The 13,757-nt window shown below is 37.8% G+C and overlaps 1 protein-coding gene across 1 annotated transcript in view; it reads left to right on the top strand.

The window, feature by feature from the left end:
• Nucleotides 1–13,757, top strand: part of ddx10 (DEAD (Asp-Glu-Ala-Asp) box polypeptide 10) — a 252,448-nt gene that overhangs the window by 147,479 nt on the left and 91,212 nt on the right. Inside the window, exons 14-16 of the mRNA XM_072263101.1 lie at nucleotides 1,836–1,958; nucleotides 3,307–3,468; nucleotides 11,279–11,329. Of these exons, the coding sequence (XP_072119202.1) occupies nucleotides 1,836–1,958; nucleotides 3,307–3,468; nucleotides 11,279–11,329 (336 nt within the window). The remainder of the gene's footprint in view (nucleotides 1–1,835; nucleotides 1,959–3,306; nucleotides 3,469–11,278; nucleotides 11,330–13,757) is intronic.

Below are 13,757 nucleotides of genomic sequence, written 5' to 3'. Positions count from 1 at the left end.
AAAATAGGATGATTAAGCAGATGAATGTGTGGCCAAGGAACTGGTATAGGTGTAAGTTTGGCCAAGTTTATGGACACACAGAGATAGGATTCTGCATAAGGGCTTGGACAGATTGGGAGAATGGGCAAAGAAATGGAAGATAGAATAGAGTGTAAGGATGTGTATGGTCATGCACTTTGGTAGAAGGAATAAAGACATAGATTATTTTCTAAATAGGGAGAAAATATAAAAAATAGTGAATCAAAGGGACTTGACAGTTCTTTAACAGGATTCCCTAAAGCTTAACTTGCTAGTTGAGTCGGTGTAAGGAAGACAAACACAATGTTAGTATTCATTTCGAGAGGGCTAGAATATAAGAACAAGAATGCGATGTTGAAGCTTTTTAAAGCATTAGCCACACTGCACTTGGAGTGTTGTTATTTGTTTCGGGTGTCTTATCTAAGAAAAGATGTGCTGACATTGGAGGGGGTCCAGAGGAGGTTCACAAGAATGATTTTGGGAGTGAAAGAGTTAATGTATGAGGAACATTTGATGGTTCTGGGTCTGTACTCACTGGAATATAGACAAATGAGTGGGAATCTCATTAAAACCTATCAATATTGAAATGTCTCAATGGAGTGGAATGGAGAGAATGCTTCCTACAGTGGGTGAGTCTAGGATCAGAGGGCACAGCCTCAGAATAGTGGGACGTCCATATAGCACAGGTGTGGAGGAATTTCATTAGCCAGAGAGTGGTGAATTTGTGGAATTCATTGCCACAGGTGGCTGTGGGGACCAAGCTATTGGTATATTTAGTAGAGATTGATACGTTCTTGATTAGTCAGGGTGTGAAAGGTTATGGGGAGAAGGCAGGAGAATGGGATTGAGAGAGTTAATAAATCAGCTATAATGGAATGGCGGAGCAGACTCGATGGGCCTAATGACCTGATTCTGCTCCTGTGACTTTTGGTTCTTTACATTGGAACCTCTGTAACAGACGGTGATGAAACCAGTCAGACTAATGACGTATAGCTGTTAGCCTGCCTTTTTCAGTGTGCTGGCCCAGGATAGATCCTCCTACATGTTGATGCTCAGGGATTTGAAACTGTTCACTCTTTCCACCACTGACCCTCAATGTTCTCCCAATTTTCCCTTCCTCATGTTCACAACCAGTTCTTTGATTTTGTTGACATTGAGTGCAGGAATGTTGTTGTGAGAACAGCCAATGTCTTTAGATCATTGGACGTGACTGAGTCTGCTTTACTTTCCCTGTTAAGGTACTCTGTTCTGACTTCTGGACTGGTTTTAACTTTTTTGCTTAGAGCAGTGTTCTGTTTACTGAGCAAGCTTGGACTTTGGGAACTATTTAGTTTAAGGTCCACAGCAAGATGGTTTTGTAATTCTATTGACAATCATTCATTTGAGGACAGCAGCACATGAAAAGTAGCTGCATTTCCAAGCCGTAGCTTTTCTGATGTAATGTACTCAAGGTATGAAGGCGAAAAATGACAAAAGGTCTTTTTTTCCTGAAAAATCTTCTTTTCTGCTAAATCTTTAATGATGATTTGAATTTTGCCGTTCTATTGTAGTATTACTTATATGGCACATTGGTTCCAAGGTTTTTTTGTACAAACCAAAATTTCAAGTAACAGTGATTGTTATAGGCAAACTGACTACTGCCTCAGGATAATCTGCATATGCTTTTTAATGATTTTTATTGATTTTAACACAAAAGATCCAGCTGCTTAATGTAATTTAGTAAAGCAACTAATTGTCATTAGCCAATCAGATTTGTTATTAGCCAGTCAAAGTGGGGTTGTTTGAACTAAAATACTTATCACTTTTTTAATTCATAGGTACCTCAAAAAGAAAAATTAAAGAAAACAACAGCAAAGAAAACAAAAGTCAAAGAAGCAAAGAAAGTTTTGAAGAAGAAATTTAAAGTGAATACAAAAATAATTTTTGATGAAGAAGGAGAGGTGAGTTTCAGATAAATGATAAAAAGCTGAAGTACTGTAGGTCATCCCTGCCGTGCAGTAAAATCACGGCTAATACTTCATCTCTTTCCTGCACTAATCTTACATCCTTTGATTTCTTTAATATCCAGAAATCTTTCAGTTTGCCTTGAATATGCTTTGCAATTTGAGTTCCAAGCAGTGAAGTAGCAGTGAAATTAAATAGCGAAATTTCAAAAAGTTACTGCTGAATGAAAGACAAAATTTAATCTTATCTGTTCTGAATGGTCAACCCATCTTTTAGATTTTGTCTCCTAGTTCTTGACTTGCCAACGAAGGGAAACATCAACTGTATCTAAATTGCCAAGCCCTGTTAAAACTTTGAATGCTTTAATGGTTTCATCTCTCTTAACAAGGTCCTGCATTGTATAGTATTCATGGTGGTACTTGACATGAAGTAGCTTGTTTTGTGGCAGCAGTATAGTGCAAAGACAGTAAAAATTACTGTAGCTTACAAAATAAAAGTGCAAAAGAAGGAATATCAAAAGTAGCATTCTTGAGTTCGTGGATCATTCTGAAATCTAGTGGCAGAGGTTAAGAAGGTGTTCCTAACATTAAGTGTGGCTCCTCCCTGATGGTAGTAATGAGACGGAGGCATGACGGGAGACATGACGAGCTGACAGAATCTATAACCGTGTGCCTCTTACAATCCAGTGTCTTGGTGTCTCCACACCAGACAGTGATTCAACCAGTCAGAGTGCTCTCTAGATGCTGGAAGAGTTGATACTAGATACTTAAGAACATACTTAACTATGAAACATTGATTCCCCGAATTAAAGAATTCCTTTCTCTAATTTATGCCTCATTTTCTTGATTACATTACATTTGAGAATGTTTTGTAAGAATTTATTACTCAGATTAACTTTTTTTGGGCAGTTCAATTTCTTCTGGAGGCAGTGCTTTTAAATTGGGGTTTTCATTGTAAGCAGTAATTAAATTATAATGATATTAAATTTTAAATTACTCTCTAACATAAAGCTGTTTTAATTTTGTTAGGAATTTCTTAAATAATATTCTTAAATATGTTCCTTAAATATTTTAAGCCCTAATTCTTGATTTTAACAAGGAGCTAAAACTAACTGCTTACATTGGTCTTTGAATTTAGGCAACTAATTAATGTATAAATCTGAATTTATTATGCTAATTTTGTTATTTTTAATGCTAATTGAAGGTAATGTATGCAAGTTTGTTTTTATAATGCTGTTATAAGAAGATATTTTAAAAGTTTTATATTTGTAATGTAATCAAATTTCATTCAGCACCAGTTTGTTCTTCCTGCCATTCACAGTTGTCCACTGTTTTTATACTGTAGGTGGTTCAGCAGTGGCCACCCATCCAAAAAAGCAAAGTAGAGAATATCACAGATGATGATGATGCAGGGGGAATAAATATGCAGATGGCAAAAGAGAGGCTTCGTAAGGAGGATAAATATGACAAGGAAGAGTACAGAAAAAAAATAAAAGAAAAACACAGGGTAAGTGGAATTCTGTAATCTGAGAAATTGAAATTTATACTAGTATGATATTTTTGTTGAGGGAAGTGTGAATGAGGGGGAACTGGACTTTACATTATCCTTCACCCCAGTAAGAAAGACGTTGTCCGGCTTCTTCATGCTCTCTGCTAGAGGTCCAAGAAATTCAACCGTCTTCTGTCTTTCCTTTTCCTGCAGTTTTTCTTTTCCTCTCATCAACTTGTCATAGGTGTTTGCTGCATACTGATCCTGTTGTGTTTACCATTATAAACGTACTTTAAAGTAGTCATCTCCGAACAAATGAATTGTTAAAGAATGATGTTGAACATCTTTAACTTCAGTTAGACATTTACAATATTTAGCATGGAACAGTACATCACAGTACAGGCACTTCGGCCCACAATGTTGTACCAACCTTTTAACCTACATCTAAATCTTCCCTCCCACATTGCCCTCCATTTTTCTTTTATCTACAGTATATGCCTATCTGTGTGTCTCTTAAACGTCCTTAATATAACTGTCTCTACCACCATCCTGGCAGTGTGCTCCACACACCTATTACTTTAAAGAAACTACCTTTGGCATCCCCCTTATACTTTCCTAGAATCACCTTAAAATTATACTAGACCAAGTCGCTGCATATCCACTTTGTTCATACCTCTTGTCATCTTTTATGCCTTTCATCCTTCTTCCCTCCAAAGAGAAAAACCCCTGCTCACTCAGTTTTCCCTCCTTAAGATATGCTTGCCAATCCAGGTAGCATCCTTGCAAATCTCTGCACTTTCTCTAAAGCTTCCTATAGATAGATTACCAGACCTCAGCTTAATACTCCAATTGTGGTCCAACTTTACATCTTGAACATTATCTCCCCAGTAATAAAGGCCAATACAACATGCATCTTCATAACCTCCCTGTCAACTTGTGTGTCAACTTTGTGGAGTCTATGGATATGGACTCCCAAGATTCCTCTGTTCTTCTACTTTTCACTACTTGTGATGATTTCAACAAATAATGTGTGTGTACCTTTAGTTCCCTGTGTTCCATTACACTCCTAGTGCCTTACCATACATTGTACAAGTCCTACAGTGATTCGACTTTCCAAAATGCATCACCCACGCTCTCCTATATTGAATCTGGTGGCCACTCTTTGCCCCACTTTCCTGACTGATTAAGATCCACCTGTAATCTACAATGAAAGAGCAGCCATTGTAATGAACGGTAGAACAGACATAAGGAGCGAATGGTTGCTTTCTCTTAGTTCTGTGTCTTTTCTTTGCATCAGTGCTTGACGCAATGTGAAATTTTGTAAATAGGCTTCTTTTTGAAAATGAAGATCAAAATAAAAGATCCAAATCTATTTTACTGAACTTAATCTAGTCATTGGGTTTCAGATTTAAAATTACAAACGTTTGTAAATAATTTGCAGTTAGATACAACTAGAAAAAGAGAAGACTTCTAATGTAGAGAATGCATAAAAAATCTTTTGATAATGAATCATTTTAAAGCTTGAAATTTTTTCATACTTGAACTGTTTCTCAATAGAATAGGGAAGAATAATTTATGATGGTGTAATTGATTCTTTTTTCATCTGTACCTAAATTGTGTGAACCTAAGCATTGACAGAAAGTTATTACTAAGAGTGCATGGTCTTCAAATTTCAAAATGACTGCATTGAGAGCTTAGCCAGGGAATAAAGTAAATATCTAGCAGATCTTAAATTAAAAAAAAATAGTAGGCTGACTTGAGTTAACAACGAATATAGTTAAATATTGAAAGGATAACTGAGCAAGGTTCAACAGTGAAATTCGTAATTACCTGTTTTCCTCTTTAAAGTGTGGAAAGTGAAATTGATTGATTCCACTTCAGTGTTGAAATAGAAAATTCAATGTTTGATTACTATTAGTGTGCCACATGGAATGCAGGATGCCCCCGCTATCCGAAGGTAGAGCATTCCTATGAAATGGTTCGTAAGCCGGAATGTCGTAAAGTGAATAAGCAATTACCATTTATTAAACTGGAAAAAATTTTTGAGTGTTCCCAAACCCAAAAAATAACCTACAAAATCATGCCAAATAACACATAAAACCTAAAATAACAGTAACATATAGTAAAAGCAGGAATGATATGATAAATACACAGCCTATATAAAGTAGAAATACTTTTCTGCAGCGCTGTCTAGCACAGCGAAAATCTCGTGGAAGCGCTCTCCGCAGAAACACTCTCTCCAGTAACCTTTAAGCTATGAAGCTGCCAAATCATACCAAATAACACATAAAATTACACAGCCTATATAAAGTAGAAATAATGTATGTACAGTGTGGTTTCACTTACCGGAATCAGGAAGACTCCAATAAATTGCAGTTTTGTCACAGTTAAACACTTGCTTATACAAATAAGCACCTGACGCAATCGGCAATCGCCTCTGATCTGGGCCGACATTTACTTGCCAGGCGGCACCTAATTAATTAGTTTGTTTATTTTGGCTTTTTTCTTAAAGATGTGCTGGGTGCGTTCCAACTACAGCTGCACCGTTGCATTCTTCGCAGCAATGTATTGGTCCACGGCCCAGAGGTTGGGATCACTGCTTAAACTATGAAGCTGCCCTCGCTTCAGAAACTGATCAAACCACCCATGGCTACCTTTAAATTCCACTTTCGCAACACGTTCATCACCATCATCCAGTGTTTTCTGTTTCAGCTTATTAAAAAGACTGACTGATTTCTCCTTAAGTATAAGAAAACTCAACGGAACACCACGCTTTGTACACCCATCAATCCACTCAAGCAATAGACTTTCCATTTTATCCATTATTGGATGCCGACTAAGAGAGACCATTTTGCTACGAGCAGAACTAGTAGTAACATCGGCAGCTTTCAAAATTCTTTCTCTCTGTGTATAAATAGTGCGAATGGTGGACGCAGGCAAGTTCAACGCGCGGACAATGTCCTTACTTCGTTCACCACGATTGAAACGCTTAATTATGTCTAGTTTTACGCCAAATGTAGCACCCTTACGAGTTCTTTTAAGCTTTTTCGATACCATAGAAGTCATCTTGCTAACAGATGCACAAAATAAATCGAGATAAAGCACATGTTTAAGCAATGCCAGCTAGAATGCAGTTCCAGGGGAGGAGCTTGGCTGTTCGGGCACGTGCTGCCTTTTTTCGTAACAGTGAAAACACCTGTTAACGAAAATGGGTAACTAATGTATGTCTTTCATAATAGTGAGGTGTCGTAAAGCGAATGTTTGGAAAACGGGGGCCACCTGCACACACATTACACTTGATGGGTGATCTAGAAGGATTTTAATTTTTAAGTAATCACTGCTGGTTTCCCTTATTCTTGGCCTAGAACATTTGGTTAGCAACTTATAATTTCTATTCTTACATAATTTTATATAATTTATCACATCATGTTTCTACTTTCCTTACAGCGGTGCTGCTCCTAAATATGAATGACCTGATGATTTTATTTTATTTACTTGCTTGGTCTTGCTGATTTAAGCTTGTTCTTCAGCACCGTACTTCCACTGATTTTACACTCCGTTACCCTGTTTGCACCAAAACAGTGCATCTACATTTGTACAAAATCAGATTCTGTTTTAGAAAGGAAGCTTTTGTTTAGTGCATTCCACTATCTCAATAAGCTATTAGAAAATGGTAGACTTCCTACACAAGGTCTCCATTTCTGACAGTGTAACATTGCCTTGTTCCTGCACTGAAGTGCTACCTTGAATAAGTGAAAATAATTCTCTGGGGCAGTTTGAACCCAGCTGAGTTGCAACTAGTTTATTTTTTTCCCCCTTATCCAAAAAAATAATACTGGTATTTTTGGAAAGTGGCCGTGAATTTCATCAACAATACCTGCTTTTGCCGCGAACTAGCTTTTGAGATATGGGGAATGGTCCATGTTTTCTATGGTCTAGCCACAATCGTCTGCAATGTCTACTGATTCCAGTGCTCCCTATATAGAGTTAGCACCCCTGTGATCACATGGGTTTCCTCCTGCATCTCAAAGACATTATCCCTAATGTGCAGGTAAAGAGCGGAAACTGGGGTTAGTAAGGATAACGCAAACACGAAAAAATCTGCAGATGCTGGAAATTCAAGCAACACACACAAAATCCTGGTGGAATGCAGCAGGCCAGGTAGCATCTATAGGAAGAAGTACAGTCCTGATGAAGGGTCTCGGCCTGAAACGTCAACTGTACTGCTTCCTATAGATGCTGCCTGGCCTGCTGCGTTCTACCAGCATTTTGTGTGTGTTGCTTAGCAAAGATAAAATGGGATTAGTTTAGAAATAGTGTAAATAGGTGCTTGATGCTTTAGCAAGGACTCAAGAAATATGACTATGATAAACATATAGATTAGGAGCAGAAATAGGCATTCAGACCCATGGGCCTATTCTGCCATTTAATAAGATCATGCCTAATCAAACTGTAACCGTAACTCCACATTTGGCCTACCCATAGTAACTTTATAACTCCTTGCTTATCAAGAATCTATGTGTCTGCCTTAAAACCTTCAAAGCCTTTGCTTTTATTTAAGCCTGTTATCTAAGTTTGAAAGACTTTACCCTCTAAGAGAACGTCTGTTGCTGGTAATAATGTAAAGGGTCTCTGGGAAATCCCATTTCAAGGCTGTTGGCCACGTTTCATTGAGTGCAGGTTTCACATCTGCCTGTGGTGGGATTAATTATTTTTAATGTTTTAATTGTTCAGTTTTGTTTCAATTATTTTAAAATGTCTCAAATTATTGTACAGATTTCAAAACAGCAGGAGGTGACAACGGTCTATTACAATAGTAAGGATTGAGTCTGAGGATCTATTGACTTGAAATTCTACCAATAGATTGTTCTTCTTTACAGTACATCTGCAGCTGCAAAGACGGGCTTCATTCCTCCTGTAGGAGGTTCATGCCGATGTAGGGGGAGTACGGAGAATGAGAAAGTGACACTAATTAGAATGAACACAAGATGAACCATTTTTTTAATGTAAATACTTTATTCCAACAACATTTCACATTCTTCCTCTATTAGTATAGTATCTGCATTGATCTCTTTGTGAGAAGATATGCAAGTATTCAGTAACCATGATGATATCTTCCACTTTCACACGCCATTACCGCTTTGGACCTTAATAAATTGCTGTCTTTCCTTTCGTGTTAGGTGGAATCATGCTCCATTTAGTCTGCTGCTCTCATTCATCTATGTGGTACCTTTCTTTGTAAAAACTTCCAAATTCACTGGAAAGAGAGCAAACCAACATCAGCGTCCTCTCACAGGCCAACATCCTCAGTATTGAGGCCTTAGTTGCATTCAGTCCACCAGATTGGACAAACCACATAATTTGTGTTCACAGTACCTGACTCCAGAAAGTTATGAGCTTTCTCATGGAAAAAGTCTACAAGTTAAATAAAGAAAAATGATTCAAGGCTGTACTGAAAGCCTCCTGAAGCACAACATCCCTAGTAACTCCTGCAAAAATATGGCTCATGACTGCTCAAATTGTGGATTGAGTTTTCTGAATGGTATTGAGAACCAGAACAAGCACATTGGGAGCACGCACAAGTGGAAAGAGTCAATTACGCACTCAGTGCTGTCCTGAAGAAAGGTCTCAGCCTGGAACGTCGACTTTGTTCATTTCCATGGATGCTGCCTGATCTGCTGAGTTCCTCCATCATTTTGTGTGTGCTGCTTTGGATTTCCAGCATCTGCAGAATTTCTTGTGTTTTACCCACTCACCTGCCTTCTCAGGCACCACCTGTTCCACCTGTGGTAAGAATCAGTGGTTCCCACATCTCCTTATTAGCCACCTCAAAACAGCAAACACTGTGGAAGTTAGTCATCCTCGTTCAGGAAGGATTTCTTAAAAAGAAGAGTTCTCCGAAAAGTGTGACTCTCAAAACCCATGAAGCCTTTGTTTTGCAGCTGTCCTACAAGCAGATCAGGCTCAAGAGGGTACCTCTAGGTGAACTGGAGACACAGGAATAGTTAAGTTGTTGAAGTAATTAAAATGATGAAGAATTGTTTAAGATAAACAATTAAAGCCCACTAAATTACTAGTAATTAATTAAAGCAAATATTCAGTGAAATAAAGAAATGTAAATAAAGCTGAAGATTGCTGACGCCATGATGTAGAGGTGGATGGAGTTACAAGGAAAAGAAGGAGTGCATGCTGGTTGCTGGATAAAGGAGTTGCCTTATAACAGCTCAATGGTAGGTCAAAAGGCAAGAAATTTGACTAAAAGCGTCACTAAAAGCACCTTTTCTGAGGTAAATTGTACTGAATTATCACTGCAAACAGTGAGGGGGCAAGCGATGGTGAGGTGAGTTTGGGGATTGAGCCGGGAGGGTGTGCTGCAGCATCGATGCAGATGGAGTGGGCCATTCGAAGAGGAGAGGTTAGGGCAGTGGAGTACAACTGGCGTGGATGCAAGCTGGGATTGCTCTGGGCACTGTGTTGATTTGAAGAGATTGAGAGCAGCTTCAGGCTGGGCGACGAAATCTGGGCTTGGAGCGAGTCACTGGGCAGCGTAGTCTAGGTGCTGAGTACTTCGCAGCAGCTGGGTCCTAGTGCGAGGCATGATCTGCTGTTTTGATGCTGGCCTAGGTAGGCTGAAAAGACAGAATGTTGAGATGGAAGTGTCTAATGATCTTCCTTTTCACTCCCGAAGAGCAACCCTTTTATTTGAGGATCCATTATGCAGTTTTTTCTTAGTCAATTCCTCTAAGAATTTTCTGGTCACCTCTCATTCTTCTAAATTTGAGAGTTTGATTTGATCCAGCTCACCTAACACCTCCCTGATAGGGCAGATCGAACATTCCAGGAATCATTCTTGTGGACCTTTGTTCACACCATCTATCGCGTCCTCTCTTTGGTCGAGGGAGCTTGGCAAGTAAAGGAATTTCATTTATCCGGTCAATTTAAGGTCAATTGTTACATTTTTCTTTGTCCTGGCTAATATGCAAATTTAATTCAATTTAAAAGCAGCAGAGAGATTGATAAATTGAATCACTGCAAAATTTAGGTTTGTTTGGTATTGAAATTTTGCAGACACAACTTTCTTTTCCATCTTCAGACGTGTGATAATTCAGTGTTACAACTGTGAACCTGTGATAATCATTGTTACTATTCACATTTCTATGTGTAAAAGTTAAGAAACTCTTTAGGCGCTTGGGTCTTATCTGCTGACTTCAAAAATCAAGGAAAATTATTCCTTGTTCTAATAAGGAGAAACTATTTAACTTTGCACTAGGAAGAAAAATAAATTTGAAGATGAATCAATAAAATATATCCAAATATCATTTTAAAATGTTTGTTCTGCTTTGTTTGAAAATAATCTGAGAATAGAAAAGTTTTTCTTTAGGCATTATCCTTAAGAAAATTACAATTTGAGTAACTCCTTTAAAAAAAGCTAAATCAATTTCTTCTTGAAATTGATACCACTATATTTGACCAACATGATTGTAGGGCAAAATTTAGCCTGTTTCCTGGAAAATGCAATTTTATGTATCTATCTAATCCCAGTTAGAATTGGGGCCAGAATTCCATAATTCATTTTATTTCAGAATTTACAGTTAATATTTCTTCCTCTACCAGTTTGGCTAGATTATCACATCTTAGTACACTGCACTATTCAAACCTCGGGGGAAATTTTCAAAATCACAAAAGGCAAATTAAAATTGAGGCGATGCTTGATACCTGAGGTTATAAAGAAACAGAATTTACTTTATAAGGAAAAATAAATTAAACTTTAACAATTGGTATGTTATGATTCTTGGAGTTCAACTTGTGAATTTCATCTTTTTTTAAGGTAAAGAGGCTTAAGGAAAGAGCAGCAAGAAAGGCCACAAGAAAGAAAGGTGTAAGTATTTTACTTTTGTGTATTGTGAAAATTCTCTTCAGAGACAGGAAAAGTATTCAAACATGCTGTAACAACACAGAAGAATATTCTATACAAGACGATTGCTAAACTGGTGTAGATAGTTCAGCTTTACTGATCTGATATCTACATGATCTTCAAGTTAAATACTTGTAGAGTACCAAAAACTAATCTTGTATTGTCCAAACTTCCTTATTATTGATATCTAAATGTGTATTGGGTGTTTTGAACAATTCCTTTAAGTCATTTTTTTTACATTTTGGAATTGTTTCCAAGTTATTTAATTGCTTAGTTTTGGGTAATTTAACTGTAAACTATATTACTAGTATCTTAACTCATAAGTTCCAGCTCCTGCAATTGATACTCACTTTGTTCCACCAGAAAATGTTAATTATTCCAATTTTAGTATGTGTGTAAAATTGTATTCCCTGTGATGTTGGATAGTAATTACTCAGTTTTAGTATGTGTTTTCCCTATATGGGATTAGTTAATTTGTCTTTGATATTTTAAGCGATGCCTCATTTTCACTGAGGCCTTGTTGCACATTTTGGATTAGCAAGATGGACCTTTAGAATCCAAGGAGGTAAATTGGAGGTAGAATGGTGTTGGCAAACCAATTAGATTCAGTAAATCCAAGACTTTTAACAGCATTTTATTGTGATTATCACTTGTTAAATGCAAGTTCAGTTTATTTTGCATTTGAACTCGAAGCTGTCGTAGCTTGCAAACTTCTGTAAGGTTTAGTAGGGTTTTGTTGCATTATGTAATACTGTCATTGGATATTGTTTCATACTGGAATTATTGTCAAATGGTGTCTATATTGATATAACTGCATTCACTTTGTAAAGTGGTTTAATGTCCATTGTTGAGCAGACATGCATAATAAATAGAAGTGGGTGCAGGCCATTCAGTCCATGGTTGATTATCTACTTCGGTAGCACATTGCAGTACTTTTGTCGAGTTCCTTAATTCCCTTATTGTCCAGAAACATATTGATCACTTTTTGAATGAGCATTAAGACTTAGCTTCCACAGTCATCTGGGGTAGAAAATTCCAAAGATTCTTCACCTTCTGAGGACATTTTCCCTTGGCCTAATTGACCAACAGATTTCTTTCATCGTTAGCCACTGGTGAAGTTCCAAAAACTGGAATATTGTTTTGTTATTTAAGAAGGGCAACAATGACAAGCCAGGGAACTGCAAGTCGATCAGCCTGACATGAAACGTCAGAAGTAGGGAAGTTACTGCAGGGAATTCTGAGGAACAGGATCTTATCTCATGTGGAGAGACTGAGTCTGATTACGAGGAGTCAACCTGGCTTTGTGCATGAAAAATCACATTTGACAAACCTTTTAGAGTTTTTTGAAGAGGTAACCAAAAGGCTTCTACAAGGACCCACACGGCAGGCTGGTCTTGAATGTTAAGTCACAATGAATCCAGGTTATGCTGGTAGAGTGGATTCAAGATCGGCTCACAGGTAGTAAGCAGAGGGTGGTGGTTGAAGGACTAGTAGAGTGCTACCATGTTGCTGTTGAGACCCTTGTTATTCATTATTTATATAAATGATTTTTGACACAAATACACAAGGTTTGATAGTAATGTTATGGATGACACAGAATTAGGTGTTGCTTGTGAAGAGCATAGATCAGTTTGAGAAATGGACCGAGAAGTGGATTTCCAGTTATCTGGATTTCAAAGTAGATAGCTGTGTGGCGATGCATTTTTAAAAATCAAACCATTGTAAGCATTTTGCTATAAATGGTAGAGCATGAGGGAGTACAATTGACAGGGACTTGGGAGGACAAGTGGATGATTTGTTGAAAGCGGCATCACAAGTAGACAGTGGTGAACAAGGGTTTTTGCACACTTCATCAATCAGGGCATTCAGTATATGAGTTGGAAAATTGTGTTGCAGTTATGTAAGTCGTTGGTAAGGCTGCACTTTGAGCACTGTGTACAGTTTTGGCCACCCTGTTATAGGTTAAACTCAAAAGAGTGCAGAAAAGATTTGAGGATGTTGTCAGGACTAGAGGACCTAGTTATAGGGGGGATTGACTTGGCTAGATCTTTATTCCGTGAAATGTAGGAGAATGGGGGATGGGACTTGTAGAAATGTTTAGAAGTCTGAGATGCATTGATAAGGTGGGCAGTTAGTCTTTTCTCCAGGAGAGTCCAGAACTAGGAGGCATAGGTTAAAGGTGAAAGGAGTAAGATTTAAAAGTGACCTAAGGGTCACACTTTTCCATGCAGAGTGTACTGACTATATGGACTGAGGAAGTGGTTAAGATAGATACAATCACAGCTTTTAAGGAACATTTGGATGGGCAGGGCTCAGAGGGTTAGGGGCTAAACACAGGTTAGTGGGACAGGTTGGATGGGCATGTTGTATCCACACTCTGACTCGAAATCTA

This window comes from Mobula birostris, chromosome 7 (assembly GCF_030028105.1).
Source record: "Mobula birostris isolate sMobBir1 chromosome 7, sMobBir1.hap1, whole genome shotgun sequence".
In the NCBI taxonomy this organism is placed as follows: domain Eukaryota; kingdom Metazoa; phylum Chordata; class Chondrichthyes; order Myliobatiformes; family Myliobatidae; genus Mobula; species Mobula birostris.
The sequence above is the reverse complement of the archived record's forward strand: the minus strand, read 5'-3'. Positions and strand labels throughout refer to the sequence as shown.